Source organism: Canis lupus, chromosome 21, assembly GCF_003254725.2.
Source record: "Canis lupus dingo isolate Sandy chromosome 21, ASM325472v2, whole genome shotgun sequence".
Taxonomy (NCBI): Eukaryota; Metazoa; Chordata; class Mammalia; order Carnivora; family Canidae; genus Canis; species Canis lupus.
The window spans coordinates 28746229-28760759 of record NC_064263.1 but is presented as its reverse complement, the minus strand read 5'-3'; the positions used below and the strand labels follow the sequence as shown (position 1 = coordinate 28760759).

Genomic DNA, 14531 nt, shown 5'->3' with positions numbered 1-14531 from the left:
TAGCATCACCTTTACGTTTATTCTTAGGGGCCTCTGACCACTCATATCTCATTCGACTTTTCCAAGATTGAGTGAAAAATGAGCTTTAGGTTCCCGATTGCCTTCTTCCTTTGTCCACAATAAATGCCTGCAGTCTTAACTTTGATTTCATGATTATTTGCCACTCATTTGTATGATAAACATTCCCTATGCACCTATTACGTGCCACAACCTGTGCTTGAAGCTGTCTAGAAATGGATTGGAGTAACCAAAGTAAAAGTCCCAAACCTCAGCGTCATCACAATAGAAGTTTCTTGATCTTCAGTGATGTGTAAACAGCTAAGATCTATGGAGCTGGATAAAGATTATTCAGATTCTGTAGAAAAATATTTGTCATGAAAAGGAGATGCAATTTTATTATTTTCATTAAGAGTTTTGTAATTACCTCATAGCAATAAGAAGAAATTGCAAAATATATATACACAGTTGCCCAGACACAGATTATACTTTTTTGTAAACTGAATGAGTAGACAGAACGTAAAGACTGCTAACTCTGGGAAACGAACTAGGGGTGGTAGAAGGGGAGGAGGGCGGGGGGTGGGAGTGAATGGGTGACGGGCACTGGGTGTTATTCTGTATGTTAGTAAATTGAACACCAATAAAAAAAAAATTTAAAAAAAAAATAAAATAAAAAAAATAAAAATAAAAAGAAACTGAAAAAAAAAAAAAAAAAAAAAAAAAAAGTTCACTAGATCCAAAACTGATGACCTACCAGAATATAATTCCCATTTTATACCTGGTAAGTTACATCGTCAGAAAGAATCTTTTCACCTACATCAAATGACACTAAGAGTTAAGCTGCTTGTTAAATTAACTAATTATTGTTTCAATAAGTAAATATTGAGTGCCGGGATCCCTGGTGGCGCAGTGGTTTAGCGCCTGCCTTTGGCTCAGGGCGCAATCCTGGAGACCCGGGATCAAATCCCACATCGGGCTCCCGATGCATGGAGCCTGCTTCTCCCTCTGCCTATGTCTCTGCCTCTCTCTCTCTGTGTGACTATCGTAAATAAATAAAAATTTAAAAAATAATAATAAAAAATAAATAAATAAATAAATAAATAAATAAATAAATTAAAAAAAAAAAAAAAAAAAATAAAAAAATAAAAATCTGACCAGAATTACAGGCAAAAAAAATAAAATTAAAAAAATTAAAAAAAATAAAATTACAGGCAAAACCACAGCTCTGATTACCAAATAATTTTTTCATCTGTGTCCCTTCTCTGGACCTAGGGCTACAGATTAGGTTTCTAAGCTAATATACACTAAGAACTTACCCTGCCCACCCAGATTTCAGGCCTACATCATTGAGTCCCACGAGGGAAGAGCAAGAGAACGACTTTGTCCCAGATACTCTTGGTCTTTACTCCGTAGACAATAGGATTGAGTGCAGGTGGCATAACTACATAGAGGTTGGCAAAGAGGATGTGAAAAGTCCGGGGGACATTATGGCCAAAGCGATGGGCAAGGATGGAGAAGAATGCTGGTATATAGAACATGAGGATGACACAGACATGGGAACCACAGGTGCCAAGGGCCTTCTGGCGGGCATCTTGGGAGGGCAGGCGGAAGACCGCACAGAGGATGAGGGTGTAAGAAACGGCAATGAGAATCACATCTGAGATGACTGTCATGATGGGAACACAAAAGCCATACCAGATGTTGATGGAGATGTCAGCACAGGCGAGCCGGGCCACACCTATGTGCTCACAGTATGTGTGTGGTATGATGCGTGTCCCGCAAAAAGGTAGACGATTTACAAGAAAAACACATGGAGCAAAAATGCAGAAACTTCTGAAGGAAATTCCCACAACAATTTTGACAGTGGTCCTGGAGGTCAGAATAGCGGTATATCTCAAGGGGAAGCAGATGGCCACATAGCGATCAAATGCCATGGCCAGGAGTATAGCTGAGTCCAGGACAAAGCTATAATGCAGAAAGAATAACTGGGTGAGGCAACCAGGAAAACTGATTTTCTGGGGACCAAGCCAGAAGACGGTAAGGGATTTGGGGACACATGTGGTAGACAAGATCACATCTGTAATGGCTAGCATGGAAAGGAAAAAGAACATGGGTGCGTGAAGACTCCGCTCCACGGCAATGAGGTAGAGGAGGATACTGTTGCCCACAATGGCCACGAGATAGATAAAGCAGAAGGGGATGCTGATCCAGACGTGGTACTGCTCAAGGCCAGGGATGCCCAGGAGGGTGAAGTCACCTGTGTTGTAGCTACTCAGGTTGTACATGGCCAGGGTGGTCTCATGAATCGATCTTGAGTCTGAAAAACAAAATGTGTATAGTGAACCTGAGAATATTGTATGGTAATTCTTCCTGCACTCTCTCCTTCCGGTTAGTTCTCCTCTTTCCTATCTGCCAAGAAAGATACTCCCAGTGCTCATCTCTTTAAGAAAGATTCCCTAGACTTGATACCCTGTAGTCGTCCTACCCTTGGGCATCTGGAATCTCTTCAAACTGCTATTCCCATTTGAATACCGAAGACTGTATACTATTGTATAAAAATTATATTAATAATAATGCAATTATTTGATATGTTGATTTGACCAGAGAGAACTACAATCTAAGTACATACAGAGAAAGAAACTAAGAAAAGTGGGGATACAATGGGAAAATAACAGGATAATTAACAATGACAGACTCCTACTAGACGTCAGGCTTTACACAGTTCATCTCATTTAGAATAATCTTCTGAGTAAGTATTTGCATTCTCCTCATTTGTTTTTTATTGTTTTGCTCTAGAATCCAACACTCTGAGAGAAAATTTTACCTAAGATCTCATTTTGGATAACTGGCAGAGCCAAGGTCAGTACAGTTCACAGCTAAAACTCCACCACAGCTGTGGTGCCAACCAGGTGATTGCTCAGGTGACACACTCTTAGATGCCAGGCGCTGAGAAGAGGCCTGAGATGTAGGGAAGTCAGTGGTGGAAAACCTAACACTCAATCTGCAGTGTGTCCAGCACACTAACCCTACGCCAATTGCAATTACTCTCCTGATTTCCCTTACACTCTACCACCTGGGATTTGCAGACCAGAATGTTCTCTGAGACTGAGGTTTGGTGCCTCATCATGGAGAATGATATGGAAATGGATATACACAGTTCAGCCTCCAGCCCCTTCTCAGCACTGAAAGGGGAATCTTTAAAAGTGTGCCCTTGTTTTTTGTTTGTTTGTGTTTGTGTTTGTTTTTGTTTTTAATTGGAGTTCAATTTGCTAACATATAGCATAACAGCCAGTGCTCATCCCGTCAAGTGCTCCCCTCAGGGCCCATTACCCTGTCACCCCAACCCCTCACCCACCTCCCCTTTCACCACCCCTTGTTCATTTCCCAGAGTTAGGTGTCTCTCATGTTTTGTCACCCTCCCTGATATTTTCACTCACTTTCTCTCCTTTCCATTTATTCCCTTTCACTAATTTTTATATTCCCCAAATGAATGAGACCATATAATGTTTGTCCTTCTTTGATTGACTTAGTTCACTCAGCATAATACCCTCTAGTTCCAACCACATAAAAAAAAAAAAAAAAAAAAAAAAAAAAGTTTGCTCTTGGTAAATACAGAGAGGACCTCTAGTGGAGGAAATATACAATTGACACATTTAAATCCCAGGTTAAGATAAAAGCAAACAAGGAAATTCCATAACATAAAAAATAATATTTTGGAAACTTTCACAGTACTACACAAGTTACAACTTTACATGAAATCACTTCTATAATGCTCTTAAAAACTCTATGAGATAGGTAATAATGTTGCCTACATTTTCAGGATGCAGAAATGGAGCACAGAGAAGGTAATTTATCTGCCAAAGGCCACAAGGTAAGCAAATGTTAGAGCTACAAATAAAACCAGCGAGTCTTTTCTTAGACTCTCATGTGAGAAAGATAATTCTCTATAGAGTGTATGGCAAATGGCATATATATGATATTCGTATGGAAGAAGATACTAAATTTAACCTAGGTGATCTAAGTTAAATTCTGATTCATCACATCAACCGCTTTCTTACACGTATTTTGCTTGCCCTTGTTCCACCGACCTCCCATCACGTATGTATGCAAAACTCAACTCCTAGATTCAAAAACCTAATAACACCTTCAGATCAAGACGGAAAGTCCCTTAGCCAAGTATGTTTTTATTTCCATAATCTCATGATCATCAAACTAAAGCTCACTGTCAACACTGCCTGATGACTATCAACATGATCTAGCTCAGCATCATCTCCCTGTGAGTTTTTCCTAATTTTTTCCAAGCACATCCACCAACTCCAGCTATCTCCTTCTCAACAGACAGTTTTTTTTATTTCACTTCATACAGATTTAAACTCATTAGATATGCAATCACGTAAGACAGCAATCACATCACATATGTATGTATATACACATACACACGCACATACATATCCTCTACATTTTATTTCCTGTTACAATCGTACAACTCCCTTTCATATCTGGTCCCAAAAAGCCAACCCGTTCTCTCTCAAATCTTTCCAATCTTCATAATCATTCATTCTCTTCTTGCCTTTGCCTTCAACAAACGCGTTTAAAATTTCTACTCTTTCAACATTTAAAGAATTAAAATGGCATATTACTCAGCCATTAGAAACGACACATACCCACCATTTGCTTCGACGTGGATGGAACTGGAGGGTATTATGCTGAGTGAAATAAGACAATCGGAGAAGGACAAACATTATATGGTCTCATTCATTTGGGGAATATGAAAGATAGTGAAAGGGAATAAAGGGGAGGGGAGGAAAAATGAGTGGGAAATATCAGAAAGGGAGACAGAACATGAGAGACCCCTAACTCTGGGAAATGAACAAGGAGTGGTGAAAGGGGAGGTGGGCGGGGTGTGAGGGTGACTGGGTGGCGGGCACTGAAGGGCGACTTGATGGGATGAGCACTGGGTGTTATGCTATATGTTTGCAAATTGAACTCCAGTAAAAAAATAAAATAATAAAATAAAAAGAAACAATTAAAATGGGCTCAAATATTTTCTAGTAGAAATTACAAAAAGTAATTAAATTCTCTCATCATAGCTAGATGTGTAGTTATCTATACCACATACACGCTTTTCATGTCCTACTTACCTTTTTAACTCATGCTAATATCATTTCTATTAATTTTGAGCTCGGCCACAGTAACTTCTTGCAAGATACATCCACGAAGGCAAAAGAAACAAAAGCAAAAATGAACTATTGGGACTTCATCAAGATAAGAAGCTTTTGCACAGCAAAGGATACAGTCAACAAAACTAAAAGACAACCTACGGAATGGGAGAAGATATTTACAAATGACGTATCAGATAAAGGGCTAGTTTCCAAGATCTATCCTCATCTTTCCACCAAAGTAGCTTTTGCTAACATCACCAGTGAAGTCCATGTCCCACTCGGGTGTGAGTCCTTGCTGGACTTCTCAGCAGCATTTGACAATATTCACTTTCACTTCAGTGAGAACATTGTATCATGAACTCAATAGAGGTGCACAGCTAGAGCTTCTCATCTTCCCCTGCCTGCTCTGCTCTCTGCCGGGTCTCTCACTCATCTCCAGGCATCCACACCTCAGTGTCCTCTCAGGGTCAGGGGTTCACAAGGGACATGCTGATGGAGGTGGCAGTGGGATTGCCATTCCCCCTGACTCCTGGGCAGGAGACTGTGTCTCTGAGCCACAGCCTGGAGCCCTGGAGCTGCTCCTACCTGCCGATGCACGCAGCCATCACCGGTCATGCCCCTTTCTGTGATCAGGAAACCAATGCACAGTGAGGCTCGGGTCACACACAGCTGGGACGAGGAATAAGGTCTCCAGGCACTATTCCAGGACCCTTTCCTGCCTGGGAAGTCTTTGCCTTGTTCCCAGCAGACAGCACTTTTCCTCTTGGCAGGAGAAGCTACTCTGCCACTCACACAGATTCAGCAGCTCATCTGACCTGGGATCCCCCCACTCTGAGGGGGTCCTTGTTCTGACTCCATTCACACAGGCATGCTGTCTTGCTGGCATGAGTCACTGGGGGCACTGGGACACACACACCTGCATGAACCAGACACAGACTCAGACTCACCTTGATCCATCTGTGGCCTCGCCCCCGTGGGTTCCAAGCCAGAGCCCGTGTCCTCCCTCTTCCTGTGCTGATGATCCTTCTCACGCTGCCTGCTTCTCCTCAGAGTGGCTCACAGACTGTGTCCTGCCCAAGGGGCTGGGGGCACAAGTGTTCCGTCCAGGGAGGAGCAGAACAAGGAATGTATTAAATGCTGCTGGAAGCAGTCACACAGAAAGAAGGCAGAGGGGAAGAGTTCGGGAACTGAACTCTGGCAGCATGTGTTCAGTCCCAGCTTTGTCATATGATTTGGAGTGAACGGATTAAGCACTTTGGCCGTTGGTTTAATCAGAATTCATGATCCTCATGCTCTCTGTGGAGGTAGGAGTGAGAGGGAAGCCAGGTACAATGATCCACTTTTCTTGTTGCCATGTACTCCTCCTCTAGCACAGTGGTTAAGATCTGGAGCGGGCTCCGTGGCCACAGTAAATGGTTCAGACCCTAGTTCTGCCACCTACCAGCTGTGGGACTTTTCACAAGATACTCAACCTCTCTATGTCTTTATTTCCTTTATTTCTTTTCCCTAAACTGAGGAAAGAATAAATGCACCTGCTCTACAGGAATCATGTAAATATAAATAAAATCTCATGAAAAGCAATTCTGCCTAAAACACAGTGAAAGTGAATACGCAACACTATTAGATAGAATTGACAATCTTTCCAGCAGTCATAAAATTTGTTGAGCCCATTTCTGTTGAGTCCTTTCCAGTGCACTCTTAGCTCTCAATTTTGTAATCTGACCAACCATCCTATATCTTAAACAAAACAAAACAAAACAAAACAAAAATATATCAGGTGGGGACTGAACAAAGGATATTTGAAATCAGAAGGGTCCTGAGTATGGATAAAGCAGTGGTTAAGAGGCTAGCTTAAACTCTAAGATTTTAAGTAATCAGACCAAAGAATGAAATTCCTTTGGGACACCTGGGTGGCTCAGCGGTTGAGCATCTGCCTTTGTCTCAGGGCATGATCCTGGGGTCCGGGATGGAATCCCACATTGGGCTGCTTCTTGCAGGGAGCCTGCTTCTCCCTCTGCCTATGTCTCTGCCTCTTTCTCTCTCTCTCTCTCTCTCAAACACACGCACAAACACTCTCTCTAACTCTCATGAATAAATAATAAAATTTAAAAAAAAGAAAGGAAATTCCTTTGACAACAGAGCCAAGAGAAGCAGATTGAATATAAGATTGCTTCCAAGGAAAATAGAGAATGTGGTGGTATTGTCCTTTAATCCCTGCTCCCAGGCCCCAACTGCACCTTCCATGTTTTACTGTTCCAGGAACAGTGACAAGGGACTGGTGACACCCGACCCCACTTTTCAAACAGCCACACTGGTCTCCACCTACACTCTCCTTGGCACCCCAATGTTGTTCTCTGAAAAAGAATCTGAACAACTCATTCCCATCAGGACAAAGTAGCTTCCTAGGTCATCCAATGACTGGCATGGTGGCAGGACCTTCAGTGCTTGGATCACTATGGGATAAATCCAGGTAGAGCATTGGGAAAAGAAGATGTTTTCAAGAACCCTCAGATCCTGTGACTGAGCCTGGCTGAGGAATTCCTGTTGCTCATCAGTCAGGAGCTCTCACCTCTCTGCTAGGGAGGTGGGATTAGAGATGAGGAAGAACATTCAGCCTCCATCTATCCAGTGATGCTCCAGTCCCTGTTGCTCCACCCTGTCCATTCAGTAGTCAGGGCATCAGTGATCTGGGGACTCCAAAGGTACTCTCAGGCAAGCCTGGGGGAGAGCAGGAGTGGGCAGAAAGAATTTATGGGTCTCTTCTCAGGGCATCAGGGGGCCATGGACGCTGCATTCCTATTGGGATTGAGAACCTGTGAGTCTCAGTTGTGCACTGTTAATGAGGGATCTGCAGCAGTCTGCAGTCATCTCTGCTGAATCTCCTGGTTCTCCTAGGTTTCCATGCCTGATACATTCAGCCCTGGAAAGGAAGAGGCCAAGCAGGGAGGTCTCTGCAGAGCCCTTGGGTGGGGCACAGTAGACTCAGATGGAGACCTGCTTCATGCTGCTCAAATAACAAACCCAACTGACACCTATTTGAGAGAGAGCGAGCGAGCAGGGCAGGAGAGAATTCCCAAACAAACTCCCAGCTGAGCATGGGGCCCAATGTTGGGGCTGGATCTGCCCAGGACCCTAAGATCATGGCCTGAGCCTAAATCCAGAGTCAGACACTTAACCAACTGAACCACACAGGCACCTCATAGTTTAAATTTTCAGTTTCCTATACAATTGTGTCATGATGCTAGCAACACTGCAGCAATGGAGATGATTATGGGGCTTATATCAGAAGTCTTGTTAGGAAAAACAAGTCAGCTAAACTGAATAATGAGATTGTTGCTGTAGTCAGAATGGGGAATAATAAAGTTTAATGGGTTAAATTCCAGATTACCCTGTTTATTGTGTGATGACCCAGAAGCTGACAAAAACAATCAAGAGGAACTCTCTGATGTGCACTGATAGCTATTGTGGGGAAAACTTCCACTGAGATGTTTGAACTATGGACTAAACCTTTAGTGTTTGTGCAAAAGAACAAACATTTTTGTTCCTACCTCTTAAGGATATGAATGGAGCATCCAGATTTTCTTTTTTGTCATCTTTGGTATTCTTAATATGCTTGCTACTTTCATGCAATGTATTTATCACTGGTGGATGAGTTTGAGAGGTAGATATGCAAGTTAGAAGTTTGAAAGATCAGAATTTCTCCAGAATGTTATGTCATATTCCACAAAGTACCAATAATTATCAATAAAAAAAGGAAGGGGAGGTGGGCGGGGGGTGGGGGTGACTGGGTGACGGGCACTGAGGTGGGCATTTGACGGGATGAGCACTGGGTGTTTTTCTATATGTTGGCATATTGAACACCAATAAAAAATAAATTTATAAAAAAATAAATAAGTGATGAACTCTATATTAGGCATTTGTAAAAATAAAAATTCATCACTAAACACCATGCACGTTGAATAGAATGTGTTGAATTTCATCTTCCATCACGCAAAATCCACAGATAGAAAATCAAGGATCCAGACTATTTCTTTCATTGAAAGATCAGTTGAATTTAGTGTAAACACAGAAGATAAATTGTTGGAATAATGAGAATATAGCAATGCTTAGCTAATTTTGAATAAAAAGTTCAAATAAATGTTCTCAAAATGATCAAATTTCTTCGAAATCATTTCTTCTATTCTTGATAATAGAAATTTTAGAGGCAGGTTTCCTTGTTTCTAGCATGACAAAATGTTACCCGACACACACAAAAAATAAACATAAATTATTGCTTACAAGTAGCATTGATCTCAAGCCAGCATATGTTAGATAAATTAACAAGAAAGATGCAAGCTCCTTTGATACATTAAATTTTATAAATATGATACACAAGAGCATGGCATTGCTTCTAAAGTTATATTTAGATCTTTACTATGAGGCTTTCACTATTCCACTGCTGACTTCTTGTGTAACTGCAATTAAAGAATGCTAAAATCTCACAAAGTAATATAATTTGTCTATATTAAACACCGATTTTAAAAAAAAAAGAAAAAAAATAAACACCGATTTGCACACTTTCAAGAAAAAGTGCATACATTTCTGCAAGTATTTCATTTGTGTGCTGTGTTTACATTAGTAATACTTACTGTAATATATTTTATGCTTTCAATACAAGACTAGAAATGAGACTTATGTGTTCTATTTTATTTTTATTTTATTTATTTTATTACAAAAGACTTAATCTACAGTTGTTGGGAATTTAAAAAAAAAACGGTCCTTCCACATTGACAGTTTGAAAAGAGCTTTTCTAGAAGCCTCTTTACATTTGTCCATATACAAGTATATCTACTTGGTGATTCAATTTATTTTTCCATGGTATTTTGATAGGGATTGTATTGAACGTGTAGATTGCCCTGGGTATCATTGACATTTTCACAATATTAATTCTTCCAATCCATGAGCATGGAATATTTTTCCATCTCTTTGTGTCTTCCTCAATTTCTTTCAGAAGTGTTCTGTAGTTTTTAGGATATAGATCCTTTACCTCTTTGGTTAGGTTTATTCCTAGGAATAACTAGGGATTGACTCTTTAATTTCTCTTTCTTCAGTCTCATTGTTAGTGTATAGAAATGCCACTGATTTCTGGGCATTTATTTTATATCCTGCCACACTGCAAATTGGCAAAGAAGTCAAACTCTCCCTCTTTGCAGATGACATGATACTGTACATAGAAAACCCAAAAGACTCCACCCCAAGATTGCTAGAACTCATACAGCAATTCATCAGTATTTTATTTATTTTATTACAAAAACCTTAATCTACAGTTGTTGGAAATTAAAAAAAAAAAAACGGTTCTTCCACATTGACAGTTTGAAGAGCTTTCCTAGAAGCCTCTTTATTTTGTCCACCTACAAGTATATCTACGTTGGTGATTCAATGTATTTTTTCAGCTGAAGAATGATTGTTTTATGGATCTGAACTCTCTCTTGGATATGTCCTTCCAACATTACGCATGGAGGTAAGAAACCAACTGAATAGACATCCCTATCCAATTCTTGAATTTAGCACTACCAGAAGTAAAACTCATATTTGTATATCAACTTGTCTGACCTGTATGCTTATCCTCAATTACTTTGCAAAAGGAAATAAAGAATATGTGACAACCTTAACTTTCAAGTGCCAACAATAGAATCAACCTATGGGATGTAGGTTTACAAATCTCATCTACTGATATCCAACTAGCTTCCTACGTCTACTGAAGACTATTTCCCCTATATTTCACATCCAAAACCTACAGCTCCCCTGAGCAATGCCATTGTCACTATGGTTGATTCCTGCAACAACCTAAGACTTGTTGATTTTTGAAACACAGGGTTTCTTACCTAGGCTCAGGCAGTTCCCTCTGACTGGCATGTCCTGTTCCCCTTATTCATGAGGCTCAACTTGTATTCTTCTACGCCATCAGAGAAATAAACCTTGCTAGGAAGCTTTCCTTGCCTCTGAGGAATGGTTGCATGTGCTTTCTTGATGTTTCCCTAACATCCTATGCCACTCATTGCAACACATAAGATTAGCTGAGCAAAGTATCCATATATGTGATGTACTCCTTTTGCCAATTTAGAAGTTTTCCAATCATAAGCAGCATGGTAGTACTTGTTACATATCAGTACTGCCAATTTCTATGCATTTTGTTTCCTACAACATGTATATTGTGAATGTTACTGAAATGAAATATGACAGAAAAATCATTGCATATTTGTTTTAATAATATAGGTTCAAATTGGCAGGCAAAGCATAAAATTTCCAATTGCCTCCTTTCTTCTAAGAGAGACATTGCAACTCTATTCCATTACTCATTTTCATAAGTCCTACATTATTCTCCTGAACACAATGGCTACATCTAGCTGTCATTGGCTTATAAAGTAAAACACATCTAGACATATAGTAAATGTCTGACTAAGGTGTAGGCAAATGGACAGTGGACTGAATAGGACTAAAATATGAGAGCCAACAAAAATAGAAACACAAACATCTAAAGAATGCTGACATGTGGTAACTCTGGAAGACATGGCGTAGAAACACATCCATGGATCCCTACTTTTTGTAGGAAACAGCTCTAAATTCTGAGGATGGAAAAGTAAAACACTTCATTTCCCCTAATGGTTTGGTTTTAATATCTCGTATCTAATATTAGGGATATAAGGAATTTGCAAAATGAAAAAGGTATAGGATAAGACAATTCATGTGTGAGAAAGTTACCTGCTGATATTTGTATAAGTATTCTTTATTAAATCCAACCAGAACATGTAATGTCATTCATGGCCTGACACTGGAACACAATGTTTGCAGCCAGTCTTACCACAAAAAGCCATTGGCAGCTGAAGCAGTAGATTTGACCTGAGGGAAGAGAAACACCAGGCTTAACCTGTTTTCTATTTCCATAAATAGTAAAGTGGAGGGAGCATTTTAAATAACAAGGATGACCTCAGAGTAAAACATGGTGATGAGATTCTCTTTCCAGATGAGAATGGCAGTGGTAAGTAGTAGAATACTAACATAACAGCCAGCGTTAGATCAATATTTTACAATCTGCAAAGCACATGATCCACATTACTTGTTTCATCCTAACACTGGCCCTCTTAGGTAGGAAAGCAGACACTAGGATTTATTAGGAATCTCATATATGAACACTAGGATACAGAGTTACCGGCACAGGGGCTATAAGTCACAGAAATAAATGAACCCCTTTATAGAGCGATGGTAGAAATACAATAACGGATAACTGGTCCAAAGATAGAGGGTGGGAGAAGGTAATGGACACAGTGCAGAGGACATTCCCTTGCTGTATTGCTTTTTTAGGGCATTATCTTTCATGGGAGCCATTCCTGTGTGTTGGTGAACAACCATGGCTTTGAATTCCTAACAGGATGAAACGAGAACATACCTTTAAATTAGCTCAGAATCTGTTTGGTTTTTGTTTTTAAAAGATTTTATTTATTTATTTATTCATGAGAGACGCAGCGAGAGGCAGACAGAGGCAGAGGGAGAAGGAGGCACCATGCAGGGAGCCCAATGTGGGACTCGATCCCAGGACTCCAGGGTCACGCCCTGAGCCTAAGGCAGATGTCCAACCACTGAGCAGCCCAGGCCTCCTAGAATGTGTTTATTTTGATTTCCTCATTAAACTTTTAAAAATATCAGCCCTTAGCTAATCCATATTCTCAGAAAATAAGAGGCCATCTCTTCTGACATTTGTGAGCAGATTTAGCGAGCTAGTACATAGAGCAGAATCCTCAGGTAGTACGATGGGGCTTAATTTAAGACAATTAGACTTCACCAAATTAGAAAAATGGGCTCTGATATCTCTACTTATTTTTTAATCCCTCTGGCATTATTTTCTCAGGAGTGAGGTTATGTGGAGTGGAAAAATCTCTGTACTGGGGGTTTGACACATGCTATTCAAGGCTCTGCATTTATAAGTGTCTTGCCGTGTGCCTTAGAGAAGTCATGTTCACTCTGCAGACTTCAGTTTCCTCCTCCTAGAACGAAGTTTGGATGATTCCAGTCCCACAGGACCTGACCATGCTCCTCCTCCTCCTTCCTCTGGTCCCCCTCCCCTCACCTCACTGTGCTCCGGCCACACTTACCTCTCCTCTGTCCACAGTCATGTCACACTGTTTCCAGTCCCAGGACCTTTGCCTGTGCTGTCCTCTCTGCCACTGTCCTCCTTGCCCACTTGTAGTGCATCACTGCATTCACTTCATTTTTCTCTCAGTTACATTACTCTTTGAAAGTAGGGAATTTATTTGTTTTCGTGTTTCTTGTGAATCTCTCTCCTGAGAATATAAGCTCCATAGAGCAGGGCAGAGTCTCTTTGTATTACTAACCTTTATAATGCGAATGCTTTGAAGCTCATTGCAATACAGTGAGTACTCAGCAGATAATTCTAAAGCAGTGGATAATTTTCAAAAAATGAAAGATTTATCATAAGAACTCTAGATCATTCTTCGAATATGACACATGGTGTTGTGTGCCATGTGATCCTTGTGCAATTAGATGCATCTTCTCATGCATGCGCTACTTCCCTGTAGAGTTCCTCTGTTTATTCCTCCTGTACCACACTTATGTGTCTGAGATTTGATTCTCTCTCACCTTCCAGGAAACACACTCTGTACATAAGGGCCTCACAGGCTCCAGGTCTACTTTACTGTCCCAGTGAAATGGTTTGAAACGATCTCTGCAGTTCCCTTCCTCAATGTGTCCTGGAGCCTAGAAGCTACCATCGTCTGCTAGCACTGGGGCTAACAATGCTGGTGTGAAGAGTATATCCTCTCTCCTCCTCATTGCAACCCTTCTGGTAGACCACCCTGCTCATAGCACTTGTATCGAAAGATTTCATGTGTTGGGCGGAGGGTGGGCATGAGCACTGAATGGGATCTGCTAATGCATCTCATCAATAATAATAACTATTGGATATTATTGTAAATGCTCTCTGTCCCTCTAAAGATCCCCTTAATAATAATTTTTTGTTGATATTTTCACTTTTAGTCTCTCTCTTCATGTTTCTGCCTTACTTAACACAGTCTTCAACTATAGTTGCAAATCTCTATTTCCGAATTTATGTGTTGTCCTTTTAAAGTAAGTCAGTTCTCTGTTTTGACCTTTCTTCCTTTTCATATTCAGTGCAACTCATATTCCACAGGTAAACAGATCATCAGGGAATTTTTTATACATAGAATAATTTCCTTCATTAAGATCACACCATTTCCCAGGTATGTAAAAGCACCTGTATGTAGTTCTCACTTTGAATATTTTTAGCTTACTTTTTCCTTCTTGCTACAGTAATATCCACTAAAAAAGGATATTAGCTTTGCATAGCATATTTAAACA

General features: G+C 40.4%; 1 protein-coding gene across 1 annotated transcript; it reads right to left on the bottom strand.

Annotated features, from left to right (window-relative positions):
- Window positions 1–1340: 1340 nt before the first annotated feature.
- LOC112667905 (olfactory receptor 52H1-like) lies at window positions 1341–2282 on the bottom strand. Its single transcript, XM_025459963.1, has one exon. It carries the CDS (start codon window positions 2280–2282, stop codon window positions 1341–1343), a length of 942 nt encoding a protein of 313 aa, XP_025315748.1.
- Window positions 2283–14531: the final 12249 nt, after the last annotated feature.

Coding starts and splice junctions, on each gene's coding strand:
- LOC112667905 (XM_025459963.1), bottom strand. CDS start 2,282: ATGTACAACCTGAGTAGCTACAACACAGGTGACTTCACCCTCCTGGGC.